The sequence below is a fragment of the Mercurialis annua genome, linkage group LG5 (assembly GCF_937616625.2).
Source record: "Mercurialis annua linkage group LG5, ddMerAnnu1.2, whole genome shotgun sequence".
NCBI lineage: Eukaryota > Viridiplantae > Streptophyta > Magnoliopsida > Malpighiales > Euphorbiaceae > Mercurialis > Mercurialis annua.
The window spans coordinates 10,839,166-10,863,519 of record NC_065574.1 but is presented as its reverse complement, the minus strand read 5'-3'; the positions used below and the strand labels follow the sequence as shown (position 1 = coordinate 10,863,519).

The 24,354-nt window shown below is 30.5% G+C and overlaps 2 protein-coding genes across 2 annotated transcripts; one reads left to right on the top strand and one right to left on the bottom strand.

Annotated features, from left to right (window-relative positions):
* Nucleotides 1–10,126: 10,126 nt before the first annotated feature.
* LOC126680541 (pentatricopeptide repeat-containing protein MRL1, chloroplastic) lies at nt 10,127–19,950 on the top strand. The gene is made up of 19 exons (XM_050375677.2): nt 10,127–10,598; nt 10,833–11,664; nt 11,768–11,996; nt 12,214–12,277; nt 12,369–12,513; nt 12,595–12,710; nt 13,160–13,288; nt 13,446–13,619; nt 13,704–13,868; nt 14,280–14,420; nt 14,763–14,862; nt 15,695–15,803; nt 15,922–16,013; nt 16,493–16,583; nt 16,836–17,067; nt 17,177–17,269; nt 17,777–17,825; nt 18,299–18,392; nt 19,249–19,950. Exons 1-19 carry the CDS (start codon nt 10,260–10,262, stop codon nt 19,481–19,483), a joined length of 3,429 nt encoding a protein of 1,142 aa, XP_050231634.1. The 5' UTR covers nt 10,127–10,259; the 3' UTR covers nt 19,484–19,950.
* A 2,752-nt stretch (nt 19,951–22,702) lies between these two features.
* Nucleotides 22,703–23,269, bottom strand: LOC126680129 (auxin-induced protein 15A-like). Its single transcript, XM_050375184.2, has one exon. The coding sequence runs from the start codon at nt 23,173–23,175 to the stop codon at nt 22,879–22,881; it is 297 nt and encodes a 98-aa protein (XP_050231141.1). The 5' UTR covers nt 23,176–23,269; the 3' UTR covers nt 22,703–22,878.
* Between the last annotated feature and the right edge of the window lie 1,085 nt (nt 23,270–24,354).

The following is a 24,354-nucleotide window of genomic DNA, read 5'->3' as shown; positions in this document are numbered from 1 at the left end:
ATTGATCAAACCCACTCAGAGTTAAAGTTAATAAAAGATGTATCTATAATAACAGCTCGAAGAACAAGTAGATTATCTCGTCCACTGGAGAGATATGGTTTTCCCGCATGATACACAAGAGTTGGTTAGTCATGGAGAAAAAGATTAAGTTGTTGATCCATCTACTTATGAGAAAGCTATACGAGATATTATCACGACTCAAATCCATGAGTCGAGACCGGCGCTAGGGAACAAGAATAGTTGCTCCGGAACCCGTAGCTAGCCTAACGATCTACCGATTAGCAAGAAAAAGTATAACATATTAATACGGTTTCATTCTATATTTCTTTGTATAACGTTTTCATGTTACCCATATGCGTTTTAGCCCGGTTTTATCTTTCTATTATCTATTAAGTCATTATCTTAATACATGCATATTAACATAGAATATCATTTCGTTTCAATCTTTATCTCATATCAAGGACATATCTCATATTATACATGCAAATATGATCATATCATGAAGATATCATAAACATACTTACGTACATAAAATCAAACGATATATATTCTACACATGCCAAGTGTACGTACGATTAAACGATAACCAATATACAAAATAATGTACGACCAGTCTAAACTCCGGACTGACAGCACCGATACCGGACTACTTCTACCACTATTGCTGATCTGCTAGAGTAAAAAGATTGCACGACTCTGCAATCCCAAAAATACCTTCGAGTAAACTCAAGGTAAGCTAATAACTCGTCGAGAATAATAGATTACCTCGAGTATTAAATTCTCCAGATGAGTTCTTACTCGAGGTAAGCTTCTAACTCGACGATTTTTTAAACTTACCTCGACTATACTCTTTTGTAGAATTAACAACTCGAGAAAAGCTTACCAACTCGACGAGTTTTAGCTTAACCTCGAGCTTCAACTTTAAAGATGGATTTAAACTTGAAGTAAGCTATAAAATCGTCGAGTATTTGTCAGTTAACTCAAAATTCTTCAATTTCGGACCGAATTCGGCTTAAGCAAGATGAGTAACTTGAAAATCAATATTAGTATTATCATTTTTACTTTTAACATATTGTGTTTCAACTACTGTATTCCGTTACAGTGTTTCACACAATTTTATAAAAAAATATCAGTCAAGCAAGTTAGTATGGGATATATAGGATCAAAAACTGAAAACTAAAGAATAAAGAAAACCATCAACATACAATACTAATGGCTAAACTGGCCAAAACAAAAAGGAATACCTGAAGTGTCAAGGCTAGACAGTTAAATCTTAAATGGCAATGCTATTTTCCCTTTTTTTATTTCCTTATTTAACTTGTGATTAACTATAACTCTGATTATATAATCTCGCTTTTATTGGTTGGTAACATTATTATCCAAGCTAATAACATCTCGTGCTTGGTCTTGTAAAGGTTTTTTAGCCAATAAATAAATTAAAATAAAAATCAGTGACATCCACAGACGTTAAACTGGACATGCTAATTAATAAATAAAAATATTATACTCGATAAGAAATATATATTATGCCAAATTTAAGCATACATACCACATTATTATCTTCTCATACCTAAAGTCATTAACATAAATTATAAGACAATAATATAAGGCCAAATGTTGTAAAAAGGCCAAACCTTTCATAAAAGTTTCACAAAAGTCCTGACCTTTCAATTTTGTCGATTTTGGCCAAAAACAAATTATTTGATTTCAATTGTGGCCAACTCTCAATTTGATTTCAATTTGCCTATGTGGCACCTATGTGGCGCCTATGTGGCATGCCAAATATTGAAAGGTCAGGACTTTTGTGAAACCAAATAATTCATTTTTGGCCAAAATCGACAAAATTGAAAGGTCAGGACTTTTGTGAAACCAAATAATCAGTTTTTGGCCAAAATCGACAAAATTGAAAGATCAGGACTTTTGTGAAATTTTTGTGAAAGGTTTGGCCTTTTTACAACATTTGGCCATAATATAATAACAAAAGTATTAGTAAATACTAATAATACAAATATATATTTATGTAGATATTTTTAAAAAAAATTATATCCACATTACTTACGTATTCCTCGTGTTGCTTGGTCAATACTCTAACAACCATCATATATAAGCGCTTTACATTGTTTCATGTCAATCATTAGTAAAACCAATGTTTTTCTTTCAAATTAACGAGAATATCAATATATTCACACAAACAATAATTTATTAACATTAAGTTATTATTAAAATAAAAATAACAATAAGATTTATCTAATAAAAATTTAAACAAGTATACTTTTTCGCATACTCCAAAGCGTTGCATATAAATTTCTTTATTTCTATAATGCTTAACAAAGTTAGCAATTGGAGGAAGCAAATCTTGTAAAACTTTTGCTGACAGTTTGCACAATAACAAACCTATATTATAAAAGTTATACTATTAAATAATTCTCAAAAACAAATCTAATTAATAAATTTAAAACAAAACATACTGAAAATGTGATGGCAAATACCAAATTTTCCATTCCATTTTTCCCTTTTCAAGAAGTGTTGCGACATTTATCATGAGATATATTATCTGATAAAAGTTGATATCAGTGGTAGAATTAAACAAACATATTATAAATAAATAATGTACAATAAACTTTAAAAATTACTTGTTACCTAAGAATTCACCCATACATTGGGTTTTAAGAACAAATTATTTTGTGCGTTGCATACTGAGAGCCTATATGGCAAACAATTTGACTAACAAAAGTTTACAAAATATAATATTATTAAAAATAAGTAAAAAAATTAAATAAAAAAAACTTTAAAGCTCTAATTATTACTTACTCTTTCATGTAAAATATTTCGAAAAAAACGTCACATATTTCTTTGACACTATCATCCAAAACTCATAATGGGATTCTAATTTTCAGATGGCTAGTCAATAAATTTATACGCATAAGTTACAAAATATATGTCAATGAATATATTGAACTTTCATTAATAAAAATAATTAAAACTAAAATATGTAATAAAAACATATGTAAAATTTTATAATCACCTTTAGTGGAGAGGGACGTTTTTTTTTCTTTTTCCCATTATAACGTATAACAAACCCCGATCTCCTTATCTTAATTGGTTTTAGCTCTGATACTTTGCGCAAAATAAAATTTACAAGAAGGTGAACGTTTTGTTTGAGAAACACCTGTTATTGACCTAGAACTTTGTAGCGGATTTTAGATGAGTTTCTGGAAAAATAATAATGAGTGCCGAATAAATTATGTGGTATAATAAATTTTGAAGCAATTTTAAGAAATAAAATAATCAAAATAAAATTATGGTTACTTAATGTATTTGCGGCCTTGTTATTTTGAGTCTTCAATTTTCTAATCTTTATTCCCCTAAATAAAAAAGTATTATCAGCAACCTTTGCAGAACTAATTTTATTAGTTACTAACTAATTGGCTGGCTCACTTAGCAGTTTGAGATCATTACTCACATAATCGATACCCAACTTCTCTAAATTCAAAGATGTAGATGCAGAACTTTCCATAACTACCCTCATGCCACCTTCATCAATTCAAGGAACATTTAGAAGGGATTCAAATTTAGCATTTTTTCTTACGCATGTCTTGTAATAATCTTTGTTGTATATTTCATACACCTTTTTATTCATATCTTGTCTTTTAATTAGTGAACATTTATTCTTCTCTATGAGTTGACCTTGACATTATTTGAGAAAACTTTAAATCTAAATTGATTAAATTGTGCACCTTATCATCATTAATATTCTTTCCAATTTCCAATTTACTTCCTAACCCATTTCTAACTTCCACTAATATATTTAAAACTTCATTTTTAAAATTTGTAATATCATTCCTTAACTGCTCCTTAGTATTTCTCAACATTTTTATATTACTAACTATATTTGTTTTCAATGTCACAATTCACATTATCATTTGTCATATTTCTCAAAACTCTCAACACGTTTTCTTTAAATTATGAAAAATCTTTTCCAATTTCATCAGTTATGATTCTTGTATTCTATTTATGAGAAAGATGTGTAAAACAGTAAGCAATTTTACAAACATAAATACAAAAAATAAAAGTTCTAGAAATAAATGTTACTCATAATTTGGAGATTTGTTTGAATCTGCATCAAAATTAAACTTTGAAACATTTATAAATGATGACAAAATTTCTTTTTTACATATTTCAAAATCCTTTATGAACTCACGGATCTCAGATATCAATTCCAAAACATATTAAAATAATAGTTAAAAAATCAAAAAGTACATTAATTATGTTACCATACCGAGAAAAAAATCAACTCAAATTTTATACATTTGAAGTATTATCTATATTGTCCTTTAACATGTTTTTCGTAGAAATCATAACTTCTCGTTTGAATTCTGTAAGTTCCTTTCTCACCTCAGGGATTTCAGTTTTCATAATCTGTTTAAGTAAAAGCTAAATAAATATATAACATGTTAAGAGGAAAAAACATAAAATTTACATAATAAAATGGCTTAATACATCTGCGTATCCCTGCACTTTTCTGTTTTTGCATATAAGGTCCCTGCACTAAAGTATCCCATTATTAAATCCCTACACTTTAACTTCCATCATCTCAAGGTCCCTCTGTTAAGGTTCTGTTAGCGCGTGCAGTACACGCGCCGTTAATGAGACTAGTATTCAGTTTTGTAGTTTGATATATACAAATAAGGTCCCTGCACTTTTAGTATATACAAATAAGGTCCCTACACTTTAATTTTATATAAACAAAGTCCTTGTAATTGTTTCCATATAAAAATTTATTTTAATATATATATTTTAAAAAATATATAATTTTAATTAATAATATAAGATGTTAATGCAATTTAGTTAACTTTTTATAATGTTTAAATTAACAATAAAAATATTTTTAAATTAATAAAAATATTATTATTTTCTTATTTTTTTATTAGAAACGGAGCAGTCAGTTTTGTCTTGTAAGTTTATATAACATACTCAAATTCGAAATTGACATTTATAAGGATCGACATCTGTTTACTTTTTTTTTCAAAATACGTCAGTTTACTTCTGTAAATGCGATGTTGTTATGTATTATTTTAAAAAAAATCATTGGTATAAAATATCATTTTAATAATTTAATAAAAAATATTAAAATTAGTTTTATTTATGTTAGTTAATATTTACTTTTAAAAATAAAAAATCTAATTCACTTTTATTTTTTAATATAATTAAAAATTAATTAATTTTGTTTTTTATTTAAAGCTAAGTAATTTATAATTTAAAGATTATTAAAATTATATTAACGATCATTTTATCAAAATAAATATGATTTAAGTATTAGAGTACATTTCATGAATGAGGCTCTTACTCAATAAATATTCAAAGTTAGTTTAAAAAAAATTAAAGGTAACATAAAAAATTATTAAAAAATTAGAAATTCATTCAGACTTTCGCTTGATATGTCTACTTTAAAAATGGAAGTAGACAGCTCGAACTTGTAATCTTATATAACATACTCAATTTTGAAATTGACATATATCAAGATCAACATCCGTTTACACCTCTAAGTGCAATGTTATCATATTATTTAAAAAATAAAATTTATCAGTATAGAATATTATTTTAATTATTTAATAAAAAATATTAAAATTCATTTTATTTCTCTAAGTCAATGTTTATTTGTTAAAATAATAATTAAATTCACTTTTATTTTCAACGTAATAAAATAAATAAATAATTTATATTTTTTTTATTTATAGATGAATAATAATACATTAAACATTCAGTAAGAATGAATAAAATTTTCAATAAAATAATAGTTAAAAGATATAATTTTTGACATTATTATTATTTAAATATGTTAAATTCATACCCTTTAAAAAATATTAGTTTTAATATTTTATACCTAAATTTAATTTTATTAAACTAAAAATTAATGCATATTTATACATAATCTCAACATTTAAAAGTGCAGGGACGTAACATTAAAAAATTAAAAGTGCAGGGATCTAAAATTAAGAAAACTGAAAATGCATTAACGGCGTTAACACTCGCGTTAACAGAGGGACCACGGGATGATGAAAGTTAAAGTGCAGGGATTTAATGATGTATATTTTAGTGCAGGGACCTTATGTGCAAAAATAGAAAAGTGCAGGGACACGCAGATGTATTAAGCCTAATAAAATAACACTCGCACTTTGCACTTTCTTCATGTTACTATCCTCATTTTTTTTCAAAATATTTTGGCTTAATCACCGAAAAAAAACTCACACCCTTTAGCCCCTTTTCAAATGCAACCTGAAGTTACAATTTTGTCAGCTACACCCTAATTCACAACTTTGGTTTTCAATTCCACCCTCAAGTATTAAATTGATCTCTTCTCCATTTGGAAAAAGTTAAAACAAGTCATCAATTTTTAACTTTTTGTGTGGAAAAAAGTTCAAACGAGTACTTTATAAGGGTTTTTTTATGAAATTTTCTCGAGTGAAAAAGAGTCCAATTTGATTTTGAGGGTGGAATTGAAATTCAAAAGTGCAAATTAGGGTGCAGTTGACAAAATTATAACGTCAGGGTGCAACTGAAAAAGAGTTAAAAGATGGGGTTTTTTTGGTAATTAAACTAAATATTTTTAATTTTTTCCTTAAAATTTAACCATTCACTTTTTATCTTAGAAGTCACAATGTCAACATCAAGTAATAAACATAATACTTTATAAATAATGTCATTATATTAAAACATTAAATACAATTAAATTATTTTAGTACTTATAAATTAACTAACTGAAAAATTGCTACTTGGTTTATCACCATCTTTGAATATCAACACCTAATAATAATAACATAATCAATGAAAATTAATTATTAAATAGAAAAAAATTTATGGAGAAGATAATAAACTAATATATTAAAATTATTAAAATTACCTTTTAACTATCAAGACCTCTGTCTCGTTACTTTAGACAAAATGGTTGTTACAATTTTACTATCCCAATGAACAATGAAAAACTTCTCATATTCTTTTGGTAGGTTTACATAACCAAAATTTATATATTTCAGATAAAAAACTAACAAAATAGAAATAAAGGAAATAAGTTTCTGGCAAACAACATAAATTATAACATAAATTTACTTAGAGAAAAATGATATAATATTTGAAATGTCAAAACACATCCATTCAATTTCTTGATATTGCTAGTACTAAAATTTTGCCCAATTCAGTTTTTGAATTTCAATAATGTTTTTTAGAAGACCACCATAAAATGTATTTATAAAAAGACTTTTATTAGGTGATATAATTGTTCCAATTGCAAACAACAAAAATTTAATCTTAAACTCGTCCTTACTGATAGTCTACCAAGCTCTTTAGCAAAATATTTGATGTCACAATTGGTTTTAGGAATATTATAATTTTTTAAGAAATCATAATCACAAGCTCCTAAGTATTTACCAACATCTAACCCTCTCGACGATAATTCTAAACATTGTCCACATAATTTGTGGTGATTTTTAATCTATCAGCATGCACACACAATTTGTAAGTTTTCACATCAAACCTATATGTAAGCTCTTCAATTAAGTTATATATTAAATTTTGATTAGGAATGTTTAAACGACCACCGAATTCAAGATCTTTAACAGTTTAGATCTTGGCATCATTAAATTTTCTACGACCTTACAAAACTCAACGAGTCTCCAAATATACCTGAAATAAATAGTAACCACATTCAAATAAAATTATTGATGATGTAATTATTTATAAATTAATATACATAATAACTATAAAACAAACATCATTAAACAACACATGTATTTATCACATGTCATAAAATTATATTAAGTATCATAGAAACGATATTAGTCAACGTACATATTCAACTCAAAATGTATGTGTTTAGTTTTGAATGTGTGTACTTTAGATGATGTCGTATGCTCCATGTCTGTTTTATAAGTTGATTCATCGACTATCATGTGAATCACCCATTTTGTGTGTAATAAATACATATAAAATTAATTCAAACAATTAAAATGCACCATTTTTAAAAAAAAAAACTATACACTGAAAAGACTAGAAGTCATTATAATAAGTCTTTAAAACAAAAAGCTCTATAAAGAGCAATAAAAAAAGTGAGAAAATTATTACATGTAATTAAGAATGATTGAGGTTCAATCCTAAAATTTAAATGTTCATTAAATTATTGCAAGTATTTCATATTAGGTTGATATTTAACACAAGTTGGAGACCATTTGGTAACATGAAAACTGGAGGTGAGGCTAAAAATCGACGAGTTATCAGCCTCATTTCGAGTTTTCCTGTTACCAGAGAGGTTTCTTCTCGAGGTAAGCTCAATACTGGTCGAGTATATTGCTTACCTCCAGCATAAATTTATCTGATGACATGCAAACTTAAGGTGAGGCTAAAAGCTCGTCGACTGCTCTGACTCTTAAAAGATTATGATGGATATGCCTTCTTGATTATGATGTGAATTGCCAAAAAATGCAAGATCAAATGTCAATTGCCAAAAATATATACTAATTCAATGTTAAGTTTATGAGATTTTTTAAAGAGAAAATTACTCTAAAACTCCTCACATTTGTCACAATTTATATCTTGGTATCTCTTATCTGAAAATTAAATGATTTGTTACCTTAGTTTTAAGCACGCATACGTTTAGCTTAACCGTTCGTGTAATAATCACTCAAAAATACTGTATCCGTTTTAGATACAGTATCACCAAATTATAAATTTAAAATTAATGATATCCATTCTATGTAAAATTTGCTATTTACATTATCATATGGTGTTAACTATTCTTCATTTTGTGACATAAACATGCTTGGTGTGAATCAAAATTTGGTCTTTGGTCAAACTTATTGCCTCAACGTTTGTTAGTTGATTGGTGGAATGCTTTAGTAAACGACTTACAACATTTGGGAAGAACTAGAGAAGATTTTTCCTTTTTCTGTTTTATCCTCTAGAATATGGAAAGCACGCAATGATATGGTGTTCAATCAAATTCATTTATCGGCATCAGATATTGTTAACAAGGCATACGAGCGATAACAAGAGTAAATGGAAGCTTCAAAGAAAAAACTATCTCGGATACAAAGCTAAGTAATCGTGTGGTTGGACAAATTTCTCCATCTTTATGGTTACCTCCGCCAACATGTTTTCATAAAGTTAATTTTGATGGTGCTATTGATCTGAATTTCGAATAGGTGCAATTGGTTTTGTAGTCAGCGATTTTGCAGGTAATATTCTTTTGGCTGGTGCTAGACGCTTTCTTGGCACAATACCAATTGTATAGAGGCATTGGCGCTTTGGACATTGATGTAGGGGGTATTACTAACAGACTATAAAGACTTAATATTTAAAGGAGATTGCCGTACTTTGATAAATGTTACTAATTCCTTTTCTATTGACGACAGAGATGCCAAAATAGTTCTTGAAGACATTGCCAATCTAGTTTCCCATTTCTCAAAAATTAAATTTCAGTATGTAAACCGTAAACATAATTGGGTAGCTTATTTGGTGGCTAAAAAGCCCTTGTCGATGACTACGTCTGCAGTACATCATTCTGTTATGGAATGGCTCACGCAAATGTGTTGAGCACTCATTCATTTATGCATTTCTCACATTATATTAAATGAAATTCAGGCTTTGACAAAAAAATAATACTAATAAAAAAAGAGAAAATTACTCTAAGATACCTTACATTTGCCATAATTCATAGTTTGATACCCCTTGTTTGAAAATCAAACGATTTGGTACCCCAATTTTAATTTTGTAAATTATAAGACCCTTTTGTTAAATATAGGTAATCAATCGTTAACAGAATGAAATGTGAGGTGCCAAATCGTTTATAAATGAGGTTCCTAATCGTTTACATAATTGAAACTGAGGTATCAAATCGTTTATCTAAATTAAAACTGAGGTACTAAATCGTTTGAAAGTAAATTTCAAATTATTAACGGAACTAATAGAAGGGTTTTATAGTTTATAAAATAAAAACTGAAATATCAAATCATTTGATTTTTGAAGAAGGAATACCAAACTATGAATTAGAGTAATTTGGTATAAAATATGGAGGCAATGGTTTAGATTGAAGCCAACAGAAATTGAACATCCCAATAGAGAAATCAGTTTTCCGCCACGTCATCAACAATATCCAAATTGTCTGTTAAACAAAACCAAAAAAATCATTTCAAAACCTCTCCTCCTCTTCTTCTTCTCCACTCCTATCCTCTCCTCCCCACTCCACCACCTCTCTTCTTCTTCTCCCAATGGACCTAACTTTTTCTCCCAAATCCCAAACCCTAACACTCCTCTCCACCACCCAATTCTCCTCCAATCCCAAATCCTCAGCCTCCATCCGCACAGAATTCCTGGGCTCCTCTCACCATCTCCGCCCACCGGGCCCCATTCGCGGCCGGAAGTACAAGAAAATCAAGATTCGTGAGAAGAAACGAGCTCAAACTGTGCTGTTAATCAATGGGTCGTTTCGTTTAGATTCTGTTCTTCTTGTTGTTGCTGTTTCCACAGTCTCTGCTTTCTCTTTTGCTTACTTTCATCACCACTTTACTAATGCGAACACCAAGAAAAAGATTACTTCTTCTAAACAGGTACGTAAACTAAATTATTTCTTGTTAGTTTAATTCTAAGTAGCACGCACCCTTCATTCAATCAATGTTTTCTCTGTCAGAAAGTGTCACGTCCTGTCACGTTTCCGACACAAAACTTCACATTTTATAGAAAAAGATTTTAAAATAATACAGTTTCTCCGTATTTGTTTAGTTTAATTATACCCATTTATGCTAAAGTCTGTGTCTTTATTTAATGTTTTGATTATGGTATAGGTTTTGGGTGATGGGTTGTCGAAATTAGGCAGAAATATTGTGGAGAATTTAATTAGGAGTCCTTTTTTGGATGCTGGGCATTTTCATAAAGTGAGTACTACTACCGTTCTTGATGTTAAGAGCGAGGATTTGTTGGCGGAGGATTCTAGAGAGAAGCAGAATAGCTATGTGATTGAGAATAGTAATGCTTTGTCGAATCAGAGTTCTGCAATTTTGGTGAAATCAGTAGAAAATAATGGAAATTCTGTTTCTTCTAGTGTTTCTACTTGTGTGGTTACTAAAGAAAATGATGCTTCGTCTTTGAATTTAGCGATTCCTGGATCGGAAAGTGTATTGCCGCTTGAATTTGCGAGGGAATTGTCGGATTTGACGGCTGAAAAGAGTAGAAGTGAAGCTGAGGTTGATTCTGAGTTGAGGATTGAAACGATTGTAAATGGGGTTGAGGTTGATTCTGAGTTGAGGATTGAAACGATTGTAAATGGGGTTGAGGTCGATTCTAAGTTGATGACTGAAAAGACCGTAAATGAAGCTGAGGTTGATTCCGAGTGGGCTCAATTATTGGCGGAGAAGACTAATTGTGCTTCACCTTCTGTAAGTGATGTAAATGGGGGAAAACATGATCGTTATGGTATCATTAGAGAATCTGTTAGAGAGGATCTTTACACATTTTATAAAGAAAAACATTCAAATAGGAAATCGCCATGGAGCACAAATGGTTTAAGCAAAGTGCCTTCTCGTGCCACTTCTTTAATTGGGAACAGCATTTCTTCATCGATGGTTAATCATGTTATGATAGAGCCAAGATCAGCACATCAGTCCCCTCAAGTTGCAGGTGATGCGGCAAAAATAAATTTATCATTTTTTGATTAATGGAGTAAAGTATGTGTGTATTAGTTTTTATGTAACAGTAGTATAAGAATTTAGTTTCCTTCCAGAGTCCGTGCAAAGTGAAGTTCATCTAGCGCCTTATGAAAGAAGTCCTCCAAAAAATGAACAAGCAGTAGGAAGTAGAAGATTTCCAAGGGAGAAGGAAAAAGTGCATGGGATTCAGGATGAGCATACAAAAATACCCGAGTTTCCCTATCTAAACGGGGTACATGCTATCAAGAAAGATCATATTCCAGAGCAAGTTTATGGCTATAATCGTTTGCTAAGAGATGGGAGGTGATTCTCATCATTGCTTTATTCATATACAGATTATCTTAGACAATTTACCATTTGAAGATAACACTTTTGGTCGAAATGACATATAACCACTGAAGCAAAGCTCTAAACTTATAGCGCCATGTGGAATTCTGCTCTGTTCATAGTGTATATGATCAGATCAACTTACCCCTTCTTATGATCCTAGAACCTAGACTTACTATTCTATATTTGTTAGGTTAGCCGAGTGTTTAGATTTGCTTGAAGATGCGGAAAGAAGAGGATCGTTAGATATGAACAAGGTAAGTCTAATTTTAACCCTTATTTCATGTGTTATTTTTGGCAACAGATCCATCAATAGAGTTAGTACTGTAGTGATTTCTCTGCTTTCAGATTTATCATGCTAAGTTTTTCAAGATCTGCAAAACTCAAAAGTCTGTTAAGGAAGCTTTTCGGTTCTGCAAGTTGGTTCCCAATCCAACCTTGAGTACATTTAACATGCTCATGTCGGTGTGTGCAAGCTCACAAGATTCAGTAGGTAAGTGCAGTTTCTGAACCATTGGGTAAATTAAGTATCGTGAATATGCTACCAGTTCCTGATTCTGAATTCTTTTTATAGGGGCTTTTGGAGTTCTAAAACTTGCCCAGGGGGCTGGACTGAAAGCTGATTGCAAACTATATACTACTTTAATATCAACCTGTGCTAAAAGTGGAAAAGTCGATGCAATGTTTGAAGTATGGCACCTTCTATGTCTTCCTCTTGGTTTAGATACTCTAGCGATCAAAACAATGGTTTTCTTTTCTTGCTAATCATATGTTATTCATGCCAGTTCATTAGTTAATGATTTAAATTATGAGCTCATAGCCTCTTTTAATCTAGACTATATTTGCTTTATTGAAAATTAAGGTGGATTCAGCGGCATATTCGATGAATCTTTTAATCCGATTTCCGACTAAGATTATTCTTAGTCATTTAAAGCATTCTTCAGTTTGGATGATGGCTGCATGGTGTTATTTGAATAGGTACCATATGCTATATACTAGAAGGGTGGCGATACCCATTTCACCATGGATATGCTACTTTTCAAACTCGACAAATTAATTTTTTAATTTAGTTTAGAAAAAGAAAAACTGATGTTGCATAGCTTGTTTGAATGTCTTACTTACCTTAATGTTTGTACCAGGTATTTCATAAGATGGTTAATGCTGGGGTTGAACCAAATGTTCATACATATGGAGCACTTATTGATGGCTGTGCCAGAGCTGGAAAAATGGCTAAAGCATTTGGCGCTTATGGAATACTGAGGTCCAAGGTACTGTCTAAAATTTTAGACATATGTACAACTGCATCTTATTAGGCTGAACTTATCCTGTAAAATCCCTATTTGCATCCCCAAAATTTCAGCAAGCTGTAATTTCATGATCTCGCTTTGATTTATCTTTGCATTGATAAAATGTTATATGCAGTAGAACGTTCAGCCAGACCGAGTTGTCTTCAATGCACTTATCACTGCATGTGGTCAATCCGGAGCTGTGGATCGTGCCTTTGATGTATTAGCAGAAATGGGGGCCGAGATACATCCTATTGACCCTGATCACATCACGATTGGTGCATTGATGAAGGCCTGCGAAAAGGCTGGTCAGGTGTGTGTATTTCTTATATATATACACGTTCTCTTAATTGGCATATATAATATTTTATGACTGAATAAAAAAGCATGCTTTTAGGTTGATCGGGCAAAAGAAGTCTACAACATGATGCATAAGTTTAACATCAAGGGCACTCCAGAGGTTTATACTATTGCTGTTAATTGTTGCAGTCAGACAGCTGATTGGGATTTTGCTCGCAGCATTTATGAAGACATGACGAGAAACGGCGTGGCCCCTGATGAGGTATGAACTGCTAATGCTGTCAGGATAAACTCGATTTTTTTAACTTTAGTTGGTTTATGGATAGAAAAAAAAAAGATAAGAGATTATATTCACCTCTGAAGTTAGATAAAAATTACTGTTTTCCTCTGAGTTTTTTAAGAACTAATTATTTCTCCTATGATATTTTAGTTTTATTTAACTGAATTCCCCTTGTATATCATATAACTAAAATCCCTTTAGTATTTTAGTTTCATTTAACTGAAACATCTTATAAGAGTATTTAAGTTATCTAATACCCAAGAGTGAATGGAAACAGAGACTTTTTAAAATTTAGGAAAAAAACAGTAATTTTGACTTAATCTCAGTGGATGGTAGCAATTTTTCCTATACATTATTTAAATGACTGTAGTTCTTATAGACGCTTTTATGCAGATGTTTCTCAGTGCATTGATGGATGTGGCGGGGCATGCTGGAATGTTGGATGTTGCATTTGAAACCTTACAAGAAGCCAGGATTCAAGGAACGCAGCTTGGAATTGTACCATATAGTTCATTGATGGGAGCATGCAGTAATGTATGCCTTACATCTTCAATCATATGTTAGAAAAATGTTCTTTACTACCTGTAAATAATTCAGTTCTTTGTTTTTAGCATTATCAGTGTCAATTGTTGAATTTCGTCAGTTATGTAGGGAAACGAAGCTGTAGTCATTAGCATTTTGGATGTCTTTGTAGTTTTCAGATTGGGGACTGTCTCTATCATGAATCCCTTTGATTTGGCAATTGCTATAGCCGGAAGTGAAATTTTGCTCACATTCTCTTCCTGAATTTTAAAATAATTTATGGATCTCTTATGCATTAAATGTTTCGTCATTTATAGGATTCAGGCCAAATACTGAAGCTTCTTATAATTTCAGGCAAAAAACTGGGAGAAAGCACTAGAGCTTTATGAAGATATCAAGGCCATCAATCTGAAGCCAACAGTGCCAACCATGAACGCTTTGATCTCTGCTTTGTGTAAGTCTGTCTCTGTCACTTTTTTCAAAATGATCTTACTTTTAGAGTTCAATGGGGATTCTATTTGTTGTTTAGATCTATACTTCCATATTTTTTTATTGACCATTTTGCATTTTAAGATTGGTCATCAGAGAATAAAACATTAAAAGAGCAATGGACATATGTCCCCTTTTCTTGTGCTATTAATTTGTGAAAATAAGTTTTAAAAAAATTCATTATTGCACTTTCTGGGCAGCTTAGCAGTTAGGCAGTTACTGAGTATCATATACAAGGTATGACTCGTAAAAATATTAGTTGGGATAAGAGGGTTATGATAACTGTGGGAGCTGTATGCATAATAAGATTGAACCTTTCGCTGATTCCTTGGTTGATGCAAAATGATATGATTCTGAGAAAAATAGAAAATTTTGCTGTGTTATGGGATTAAAATTATGTTTCATTAGTCTAATGATATGCGTATAATATGGTCAAACTTCCCGTATATGCTGTTGTAGAGTATGGTGAAATTTTTGTATTCCGACGTTTGGTATATCAGACGAAATAATCAATACCAAGCCCTTTTGGTGTAGTAGTGCAATTGTATTTGTGACCTGTAAAAATAACTACTGAAAAAGAAGCAAATTTTTAGTAATGGAAAATAAGATAAAAAAAGAACTGTAGTAATGTGTTCTTCATGTTGAATGTTGTATATCCTTGATCTATTCCATAGACCACAAAGAGTGGAAGTATAGTACTGATGCATGTAGCCTTAACATGATTTTATATGGCAAAGAAACAAAGGATTAAATTACCCAAAAAAAACAAAGCATTAAATTACCCGACTTTGCTACAGGTGATGGGGTTCAGCTATCAAAAGCCATTGAAATACTGTCAGAAATGAAGAGTTTTGGCTTGTGTCCAAACACTATTACGTATTCTATACTCATAGTGGCCAGTGAAAAGTATGTGGTTTCAAATCAAACTCTTTTAACATTTGCATTATTTTCATTCTCACAACTTATGGCCCTTTAGTCTTTTTTATATGCCACAAATTGCCTCATTTGCTTTTTCCTTTTGCAGGAAGGATGATCTGGATGCTGCTCTCATGCTTCTTTCACAAGTCAAACAAGATTCTGTTGCCCCTACGCTCCTCATGTACAAATGTATAATTGGTAAATTTCGAAAACTTTTTTTGTTTCATACCTTTTATGGTGCATCTCCGTGATTTTGAAATTGTTAGATTCTCTGTATGGCTTCCTTGAAGCTGATTTACATCATCTGAAAGCATAACCATTTTTGGAGATGCTTCTGTTTGTTTCGACTTTTCTTTTACTGTTAGTTGTTATCTAACACTTATTTCCATGCTGATGAAAAAATTAAAACTAGAAAGGTATTCTGAGTACATTTTTATTTAGCTGTAGAATGGTAAGTTGAAAAGTTTCATAGATGCGGATGCGAAATTGAGGTGGATTTGACACATACCTCTCTTAATCATGTTATTGTCTCTCTTGTGTTCCATGTTTATAAATCTACACTCGCCAAAACAAGAGTGCATTTCGCAAATCCTGGATAGAATCCACTATTTTCAGAACATTAGGAGTTCCCATATCCGATTAATATATTTGATCTTCTGGGTCTTTTCTCTTTCAAGGAATGTGCTTGCGGAGATATCAGAAAGCTTGTTCCCTTGGTGAACCTATCTTGTCTTCTGATTCAGGATGGCCACAAATAAGAAATGAATGGTATGTCATTTTTATCCTGACGACTGGAAGTGTCATTTAAGATTATTTTTCCCCTTTGGAATGGTCTGATTTTGTTCTTCCTTTGGTGGTTTATTCTCCATCTGTTACTTTATTATGTGAGGAGGGGGCTGGGTTACTCTTCTAATTATTTTATTATTCTTGAAAGTTGTATAAGTTGATATTTGATAATGTCCGTGAACGAATAAATTTATTATAAAAAGATATATTCTGATATTTTCTTTGTTCCATTAGGACATCAAAGGCTTTAATGGTCTACCGCGAAACAATTGCAGCTGGCGAGAAACCTACAATGGAAGTTGTTTCACAAGTTTTGGGATGCCTGCAGCTTCCTTATGATGCTTCACTGAAAAGCAGATTGGTTGAAAATCTGGGTGTCACTGCCGACCCATCAAAAAGCTCAAACCTTTGTGCTTTGGTGGATGGATTTGGAGAATATGATCCTTGTGCTTTTTCATTGCTTGAGGTCATTCTCAACCTCGATTGTTTCTTCAGTTTTTTGACTTGACGCTTTAATAAATTATTATGAAGTTGGGATGATATTAAATGGCAACTAAGACTGTCACCATATACAGGAAGCTGCTTCTCAAGGAACTGTTCCTTGTATCTCCTTCAAAGGAAGTCCCATTGTTTTTGATGCTAAACCGCTGCAAAGTCATATTGCGGAGGTAAATTCATTACATCATTCTTTCAACTGCCACTTATCTAAAAGCTTTCTATTGTTCAAAACATTTATTTTACTTCATTGAATCTTTATGCCCTCTCAGAGCTCATATGCAATGCTGCAAACTTAAATTTGCTGACATTATAAACTTATGAACTGCTTCATTATTTTTCATCAGTGACTCGTTGAAATATTTCAAAATTCTTATATGCGTCACTACGGAGATTTTCGTGACCAGAAACTGCTCTGACTGTCACTTGGCAGAGAAAACAAGTCTTATTTGTCATTTGTCCACGTTACTTTACTATTGTCTCTTTTTGTCGTTTTTGTTCTTAACTTCTATTCATTGCTTGCTTCATTTATGTTTTCTAAGCATTAGATGAGATAAAATAGAATAAAATGGGATAGTGTAAGTTCCTAATTTGTTGTCTGCCAGATATCAAAATTTTAATTTTCATTGTTTTATCCTTTTTAAGTGTTCCACCAATAACCTTTTAATAAATCTCTTCAGGTATACTTCTTAACCATTTTGAAAGGTCTCAAGCATCGGCTTGCTGCTGGTAAGGGTTTATTGTTTAACAAACTGTCCTATATCTTACTTTGTGAATTTCATTTAGCAATGTTTATAAATGGGACTAGTTCCTCTAAGCATTATATATCCATTTCCATCACTATATCAGAACTTTTGAAAAGATTCTCATGATTTTACTCTGCATTATTAGATGTGGTTGTTTACATTTTTTCTTATTATAACAGAGACAACCCCAAGAAATATACAAATAGATTCAATTTCAACATATCAGTGACAGTTCCATTTTAGAACTAAGCTAGGATGATTTGAACAATCTTTTTTAATTTAATAAATTCTAATAGGAATCAGCATAAAATTTTATATTAAAAATTAATGTTTTATCTAGGATGCTTGCACTCGACGCAGTTGGAGAATGAAAATGACAAAATTGGTTGTAATTGTTTAACTTAATGAGTAAAGTTGATTTTTAACTATTGTTCTCATCATTAAAACTTTTGGCAGGTGCAAAGTTACCCAGTGTGAACATTTTGCTACCTATTGAGACAACGCAAATCAAGACACCTGAAGGGGAGAAAACCATCAACGTCGCAGGAAGGTGAGAAATACTACGCATAATTTCCTACCTCTCCTCTTTAACCATGTTTCCATCTTGAAAATCATTTGGGTAATGTTTATTATACTGTCATGATGATTCGCGAACGCTTTTGGTCCTTATCTTTTTCAATTATAATCTTCATAATAACAGAATAAGAAAGTTAAGACAAGTTCAAGTTGAAAGCAATCGAATTATTCAAATCTTACTACTGTCTATGAGCATGCCAATTGAGTCCGAGTCCTTCATTGTCTCACTGACTGACCCTTCCAGTGACTTTATAACACACTTTCATTTCTCGTTTTCCTTTACCAATTGACTAAATTCTAAAAGCTGCAGTCTTGAGACACTACTCTTGAAACAATTCCTAGCTCTAGAATGAAGTGTTGCCAGTTATAAGTTGGGAAAAAGTTAAACATCAAAGTGTAGGATCTACTCCTAGCGTTCCAAATTGATAGACAATATTTGCTTTTTTTGTTCAAATTATAGACAATCAATTATTATTTAAGTGATTTACTGTCATATATGCACTCATTAATTATTACCTCAATTCATCATTTATTAATTCTGTACAAGACAAATATTTAATTGAATAAGGGTAGCTGTGGTTTTAAAATTAACTTATTTTATCTAGATAAACTATATTTCTTAGACGGAGGGAATATGTCATAACACAACCCCGACTTTCTTTTAGAGAAAGTTTAATGCTATTGTAACAAAAAACCAGAACTTAATAGTTATGTGAATTATTACTCTGACAGTAAATTAGTAAAAATGCCTATTGGTTTTGATTTATTAGTTGCTTGCTATCAGCATCATGTTACATTAACCCAATTGTTCACTCAAATATGCATTGCAGGCTCGGTCAGGATGTTGCGTCTCTTTTGAGAAGGTTAGGGCTGCCTTATCAGGGGAATGAATCGTATGGGAAGATTAGAATCAACGGGATTTCGTTGCGAAGATGGTTGCAACCAAAGCTTTCTTCTCCTTTCAGCGAAAGACAAGAAGATTTGAGCTTTTCCCTATCACGATTAGGGAAAGGAATAACTCATCAGCAGCGCAATATTCGAACTGGCGATTTGTCTATGGATTAAGAGGAGTTACAATCAATTTTGCTCATATGAAAATGGCTTTAAAAGATTGAGTTATAGGAAGAGTTTTTCTGCAGCATGAGATGACAGATGATTTTACGGAAGATGGGTCGAGTTGCTGCCTGTTCTTGAATGACTTCCACAAATTTATGAGCAGAAGTTGCAACCATATCGAGCAGTCTGTTCCATTTATTGCTGAAAGAAAAGAGACTGCTGTATCGAGCAGTCTGTTCCGTTTTGCACAAAAATAAATGAATCATGCTCAGGCCAACCAGACGTTGTCGTTGCCTTTGCCATTTTCTGCATCCTTAATAACAGAAGTTCCAATGTCAGAAGTGCAAGAATATTAAGATTGCTGCATCACATAATGTATAATATTGATTACTTGTAATTTTTGAAGATATTATCTACCAAATATAGATTGTAAGTTTTGAATGTATTTACAACTTCATCATGGTTTTTTGGTTTCATTCCATGCATTACTATGCACTGAAAAACAATGTGAAGTTAAATTCAATCAAATTTACTTGCAGAACAAACATTGTGTTGGTAAAGGAATCAGCTAATGAAATATTCGATGGCCTGTCCCCAGAGGGTACTTATTTAAGCAAATTTTTTAAACAATTTTTGTTACATTTAATACCTTTTTAGTAATAATTCGGTTAATCAATAAATTAATACTTATGAATTACTAATCCACTTTTTTGATAAAGTTTGGTAGATTATTTTTAGTTTTAATGATTTTATCTCCAGTTAATTATCAAAAAAATTATCATAAAAAGAAGTTAAAATACTAAACCATATTATTACTTTTACTAACTAAATTGCCAATCTTTTATTTGATGTTTGGATGTAGTTAATACAAAAAATAGATTACTAGAACAAACTGTAATCTGTTTGTCATTTTCGTTATACTTTTGGATTTATTAACTTTTTTTGCTTATAAAATTTTAAAAGGGTTAATTACATATAAAATCACCACCTTTACACGAAATTGTAAAAATAACACGACCTTTAAAACGTGGCAATTCAGGGCACCACCTTTCATTTCTTTTCAAAAACAACATGGGCACATTTTTAGTGACATTTTTGCTGACGTGGCATGAGACGTGGCACTCACATTGGGTGTCCAAGTCAGCAAAATTTTATCTAAAAACTTGTCCATGTTATTTTTGAAAATAAATGAAAGGTGATGCCCTGAATTGACACGTTTTAAAGGTCGTGTTATTTTTGAGAATTCGTATAAAGATGGTGATTTTATATGTAATTAATCCATTTTAAAATGTCTTATTCCTACGTCACTTTTTACACTTTTTGATGTCCTAAAAAGAATGTCATTTTTGTATTATAACAAACTCACAACTATTTTGGAGATGTCTATATATATTCTTAGTACAATTGCATCCATGCAAAAAGAAGCAGGATTACCAGTTATAACAAGTTACATATATTAACTTATAATTATTTATTTATTAAACAAAAACATCAATCAAATGATTCTTATGATAGTTAAAGAATTTGAATGTTATTTTGTTAAAATTAATCATATTTCTCTAAATTTTATAGTAGTGGAAAAATTCTAAGAATTTTCTATTGTCAACGTGTTTAACTTGAGCATGGAACATTCCTAGAATTTAATGCATCTGAATTATTATGAATAGAAGTAGAAATCTCAACTGTGTCAACTTTGACTTGTATTCTCTAATCTCTGGGTCGATGGATTGCTTCTACCGCATTAATATATATACACATTAATCTGTTTTCATTGACTAAAGAATAAGTCAAACTCAAACTCAACTCAACTCTTGGTGCATACAGTGCACAAGGACCTTTGCTTCTACTAAAATCTTTGACTATATTAATGGAGTTTTGAACCTCTTTAAAGAAAAGATCTCAATTTGAGCAGAGTTATCGAATGAGTCAGTGGACGATAAGCTATGATTTAGAGTCTTTAATTTTTACTGCTTCATTAGTTAAAGTTAAATTGGTGGAAATGCTTCCTTAGAATTAGGTGAAGCATGTTGCCTACTCTTTTGGCCACTATATCCGTTGTGCTCCACATTAGGTGGAGAATTGGTTAATGTTTTAGTTGTATTTAAACTCTTTTAAATGGAATAAAAAAGAAAGCAAAAAATTATAATCAAAACACTTGTGGTTTGTCTCATTCTGAGACATATTTGTGGTTCAATAACTAGAATTTTATCTTATAATCACTATAAGGAATTATGTATTTGGCAATAAATTTTTTTGCAGTCAACTTATTTTTGCTGCTAAAAAACATTTTGCAGCATTAATTTTGAAATTTGCTGCCATTAGTTAAGTTATAACAGCATTTTATAGCAAATTTTGTTACCAATTATTTAAGGCAACGTTTTATTAGCAGTAACATGCCAATTTTTTTTTGTTGCTATATGTTAATAGTAATAATTTTAGTACTATTAGCAAAAAAAATGTTTGCTGCTAATTCTAGTATTTCTTGTAGTGAATGTTTTAGGGTACAATTGAAATATAAAAGGGCAAATTAGTATAAAATTGAAAAAATTCTCATGTCAGAATATTTTTGTAAAAAGGGATAAAGATGGAGGGTTTTTGACTGATTAGGCCAAAATAAAAAAACTTACTGCGTCAGTTTATGATTTATAACTTATAGTTTCTCAAGAAAACAAAAGTACCATGTTTAAATTGAAAAAGATAAGTAAATTGAAACGTATGAATTATGTTTGTTATTAGTGTATGTTTATAATTTATTTCCAATCCAAACTAAAGTTTTTGTTAAACGAAAAAAACAAAAACAAATAATATCATTTAAATGGTAAATATATCTTTTAAATAACCGGTGACAATATAATCCATTAATTTTATAATTTTTGATAAATATATCTATTTTAATTTTAAGTTTATTTTTAGATGAATACTTCTAAATTTAAATCCACATAATCCTTTTTAAATTAAATAAAAATTAATTGTATAAATAATTATTCATGGAATAAAAACTAAATTAACAACTATAGAAACAAAGTTTAAAAATAGATTTAAACTTAGAGTTTGTCATAAATTATAAAGTTAATGGATCAGATTGCCAAAATTTATTTTAAGGATATATTTATCATTTTGGTTAAAAATATGGATACATAAATTACTTTTGTCAAAAGAAATTGAAAATATTTCTTAATTAAAGATATTTTTTTGAGAGGCTTCATAAAAGATTTTTAATTGCATTAATTTGCATAAAAAAATTAATACAGTCTGCCCTCCACTTTGTGTGGAAAAATTTACAATTTGTATATGTAGCTACACAATCCTCCTCTATAATGTCCTCACGGGAGGAAGAAAAAAAGGAGGGGATGTTTAAAAAAGAAAAAAAAATGAACATTTTAGTGTATCTTCTTTCTTTCATCTCACAATGAGTAAAACCTAGAAGTGAGATCTATGAAGGCTTCTTCATCACAAGGAATCGTAAGACCGCCCATCGGATGATTGAATCCGAACTCTTGTTCCGCTTGGCGAAGCAAATCTTGAAAAGAAGGATGATTCAAGTATGATATCGGAACTACAAATCTTTTCTTTTCTAGCTTTTCTCCAACATAAACAGCAACATGCCCTTTAGGTACAATAATATTTCTTGCATTAAAAGTTTGCTTCTTCAGAATTTGCTTGGCACTTGTTATCATTGATGGCAACCGAAGAATACCCATTTTTAGATCTCAACTTCTATAAAGTATGGAGATATTTTTGGAACTTGTGAATGTTGTAGTAAAGATGGTTTGGATATGTATTTATAGATAATTTTGTATTGGCAGCTGGGATATGAAGTGTTAAAGGACCCCCTACATTATGGCAGCACATGGCTTCGAACTTATCATATTAATTATGTATGGATTATATATTTTTAGATGCATTATCAGATGCTTAATGCATAAAACTATTCCTTTAAACTCTGAAGTATTATGGATGCATTATCAAAATTAGAAAGCTTAATACATATCCTGCCTTTTAAAATTAAATAGATAGTTATTAGTAACCTCCTTCTCCACTAAAACTGCCACCAAGCCTGACTAGAATCACCATTAGAAGCATCGGCCAAGGTAGATGGAGTACTAGCATCAGAATTTATCGCAGAATAAACAAATTCTGAAAATCACTGTTAAGAGGAACAAATTGATTGCTAATTAAGCCAAATATCCCTCCAGAATGCAATATCATTGCCATTGCCAACTTTTAAGCTAATGTTAGCTGTAAATAAATTTCAAATTCCATTGTTATTCTGAATATAACGCCAAAGCGGAGACAAATTTCGATATTGGTGGATCGAGGAGTGGTTTACTGGATTAATAAATTGTTTAAAATTTTGTATTTAGTGTTTTATATCAAATATATATTTGTTTAAAATTATGTTGTAGAGTTTAATTGAAATATTTATTTAATGTTCGCTTTAATATTTAATATATAGTAATTTTTATGTTTAAATAAAATTAATATTATATCATTTATATATAATATATAGTTTCTTAAAATATATTTTATTTATTTATTATATTCTTCCTAATAAAATAGTTTGGACAAAATTGTTAAAAATATAATTAGTAATCAATGAGAAATTGGACTAAAATAAATATTAAAAGTTAAATTAATCAAAATATAGATTTGTATAAATAATGTAAATTTTATCAATGTATTTACTATTCATAAAGTTTTAGTTATTGGTATGAGTTGGAGCGAAAATAGGGGCTTAAAAACCTATAATAAATAGGGACGATGACAAAAGTACCTAAAATTTTAAAAATATTTACAAAAGTACATGTAAATTTTTTTAATTACAAAAATACGACTGATTTAAAATTAATTATAAAACTATAAAAAATGAATTTTTTTTT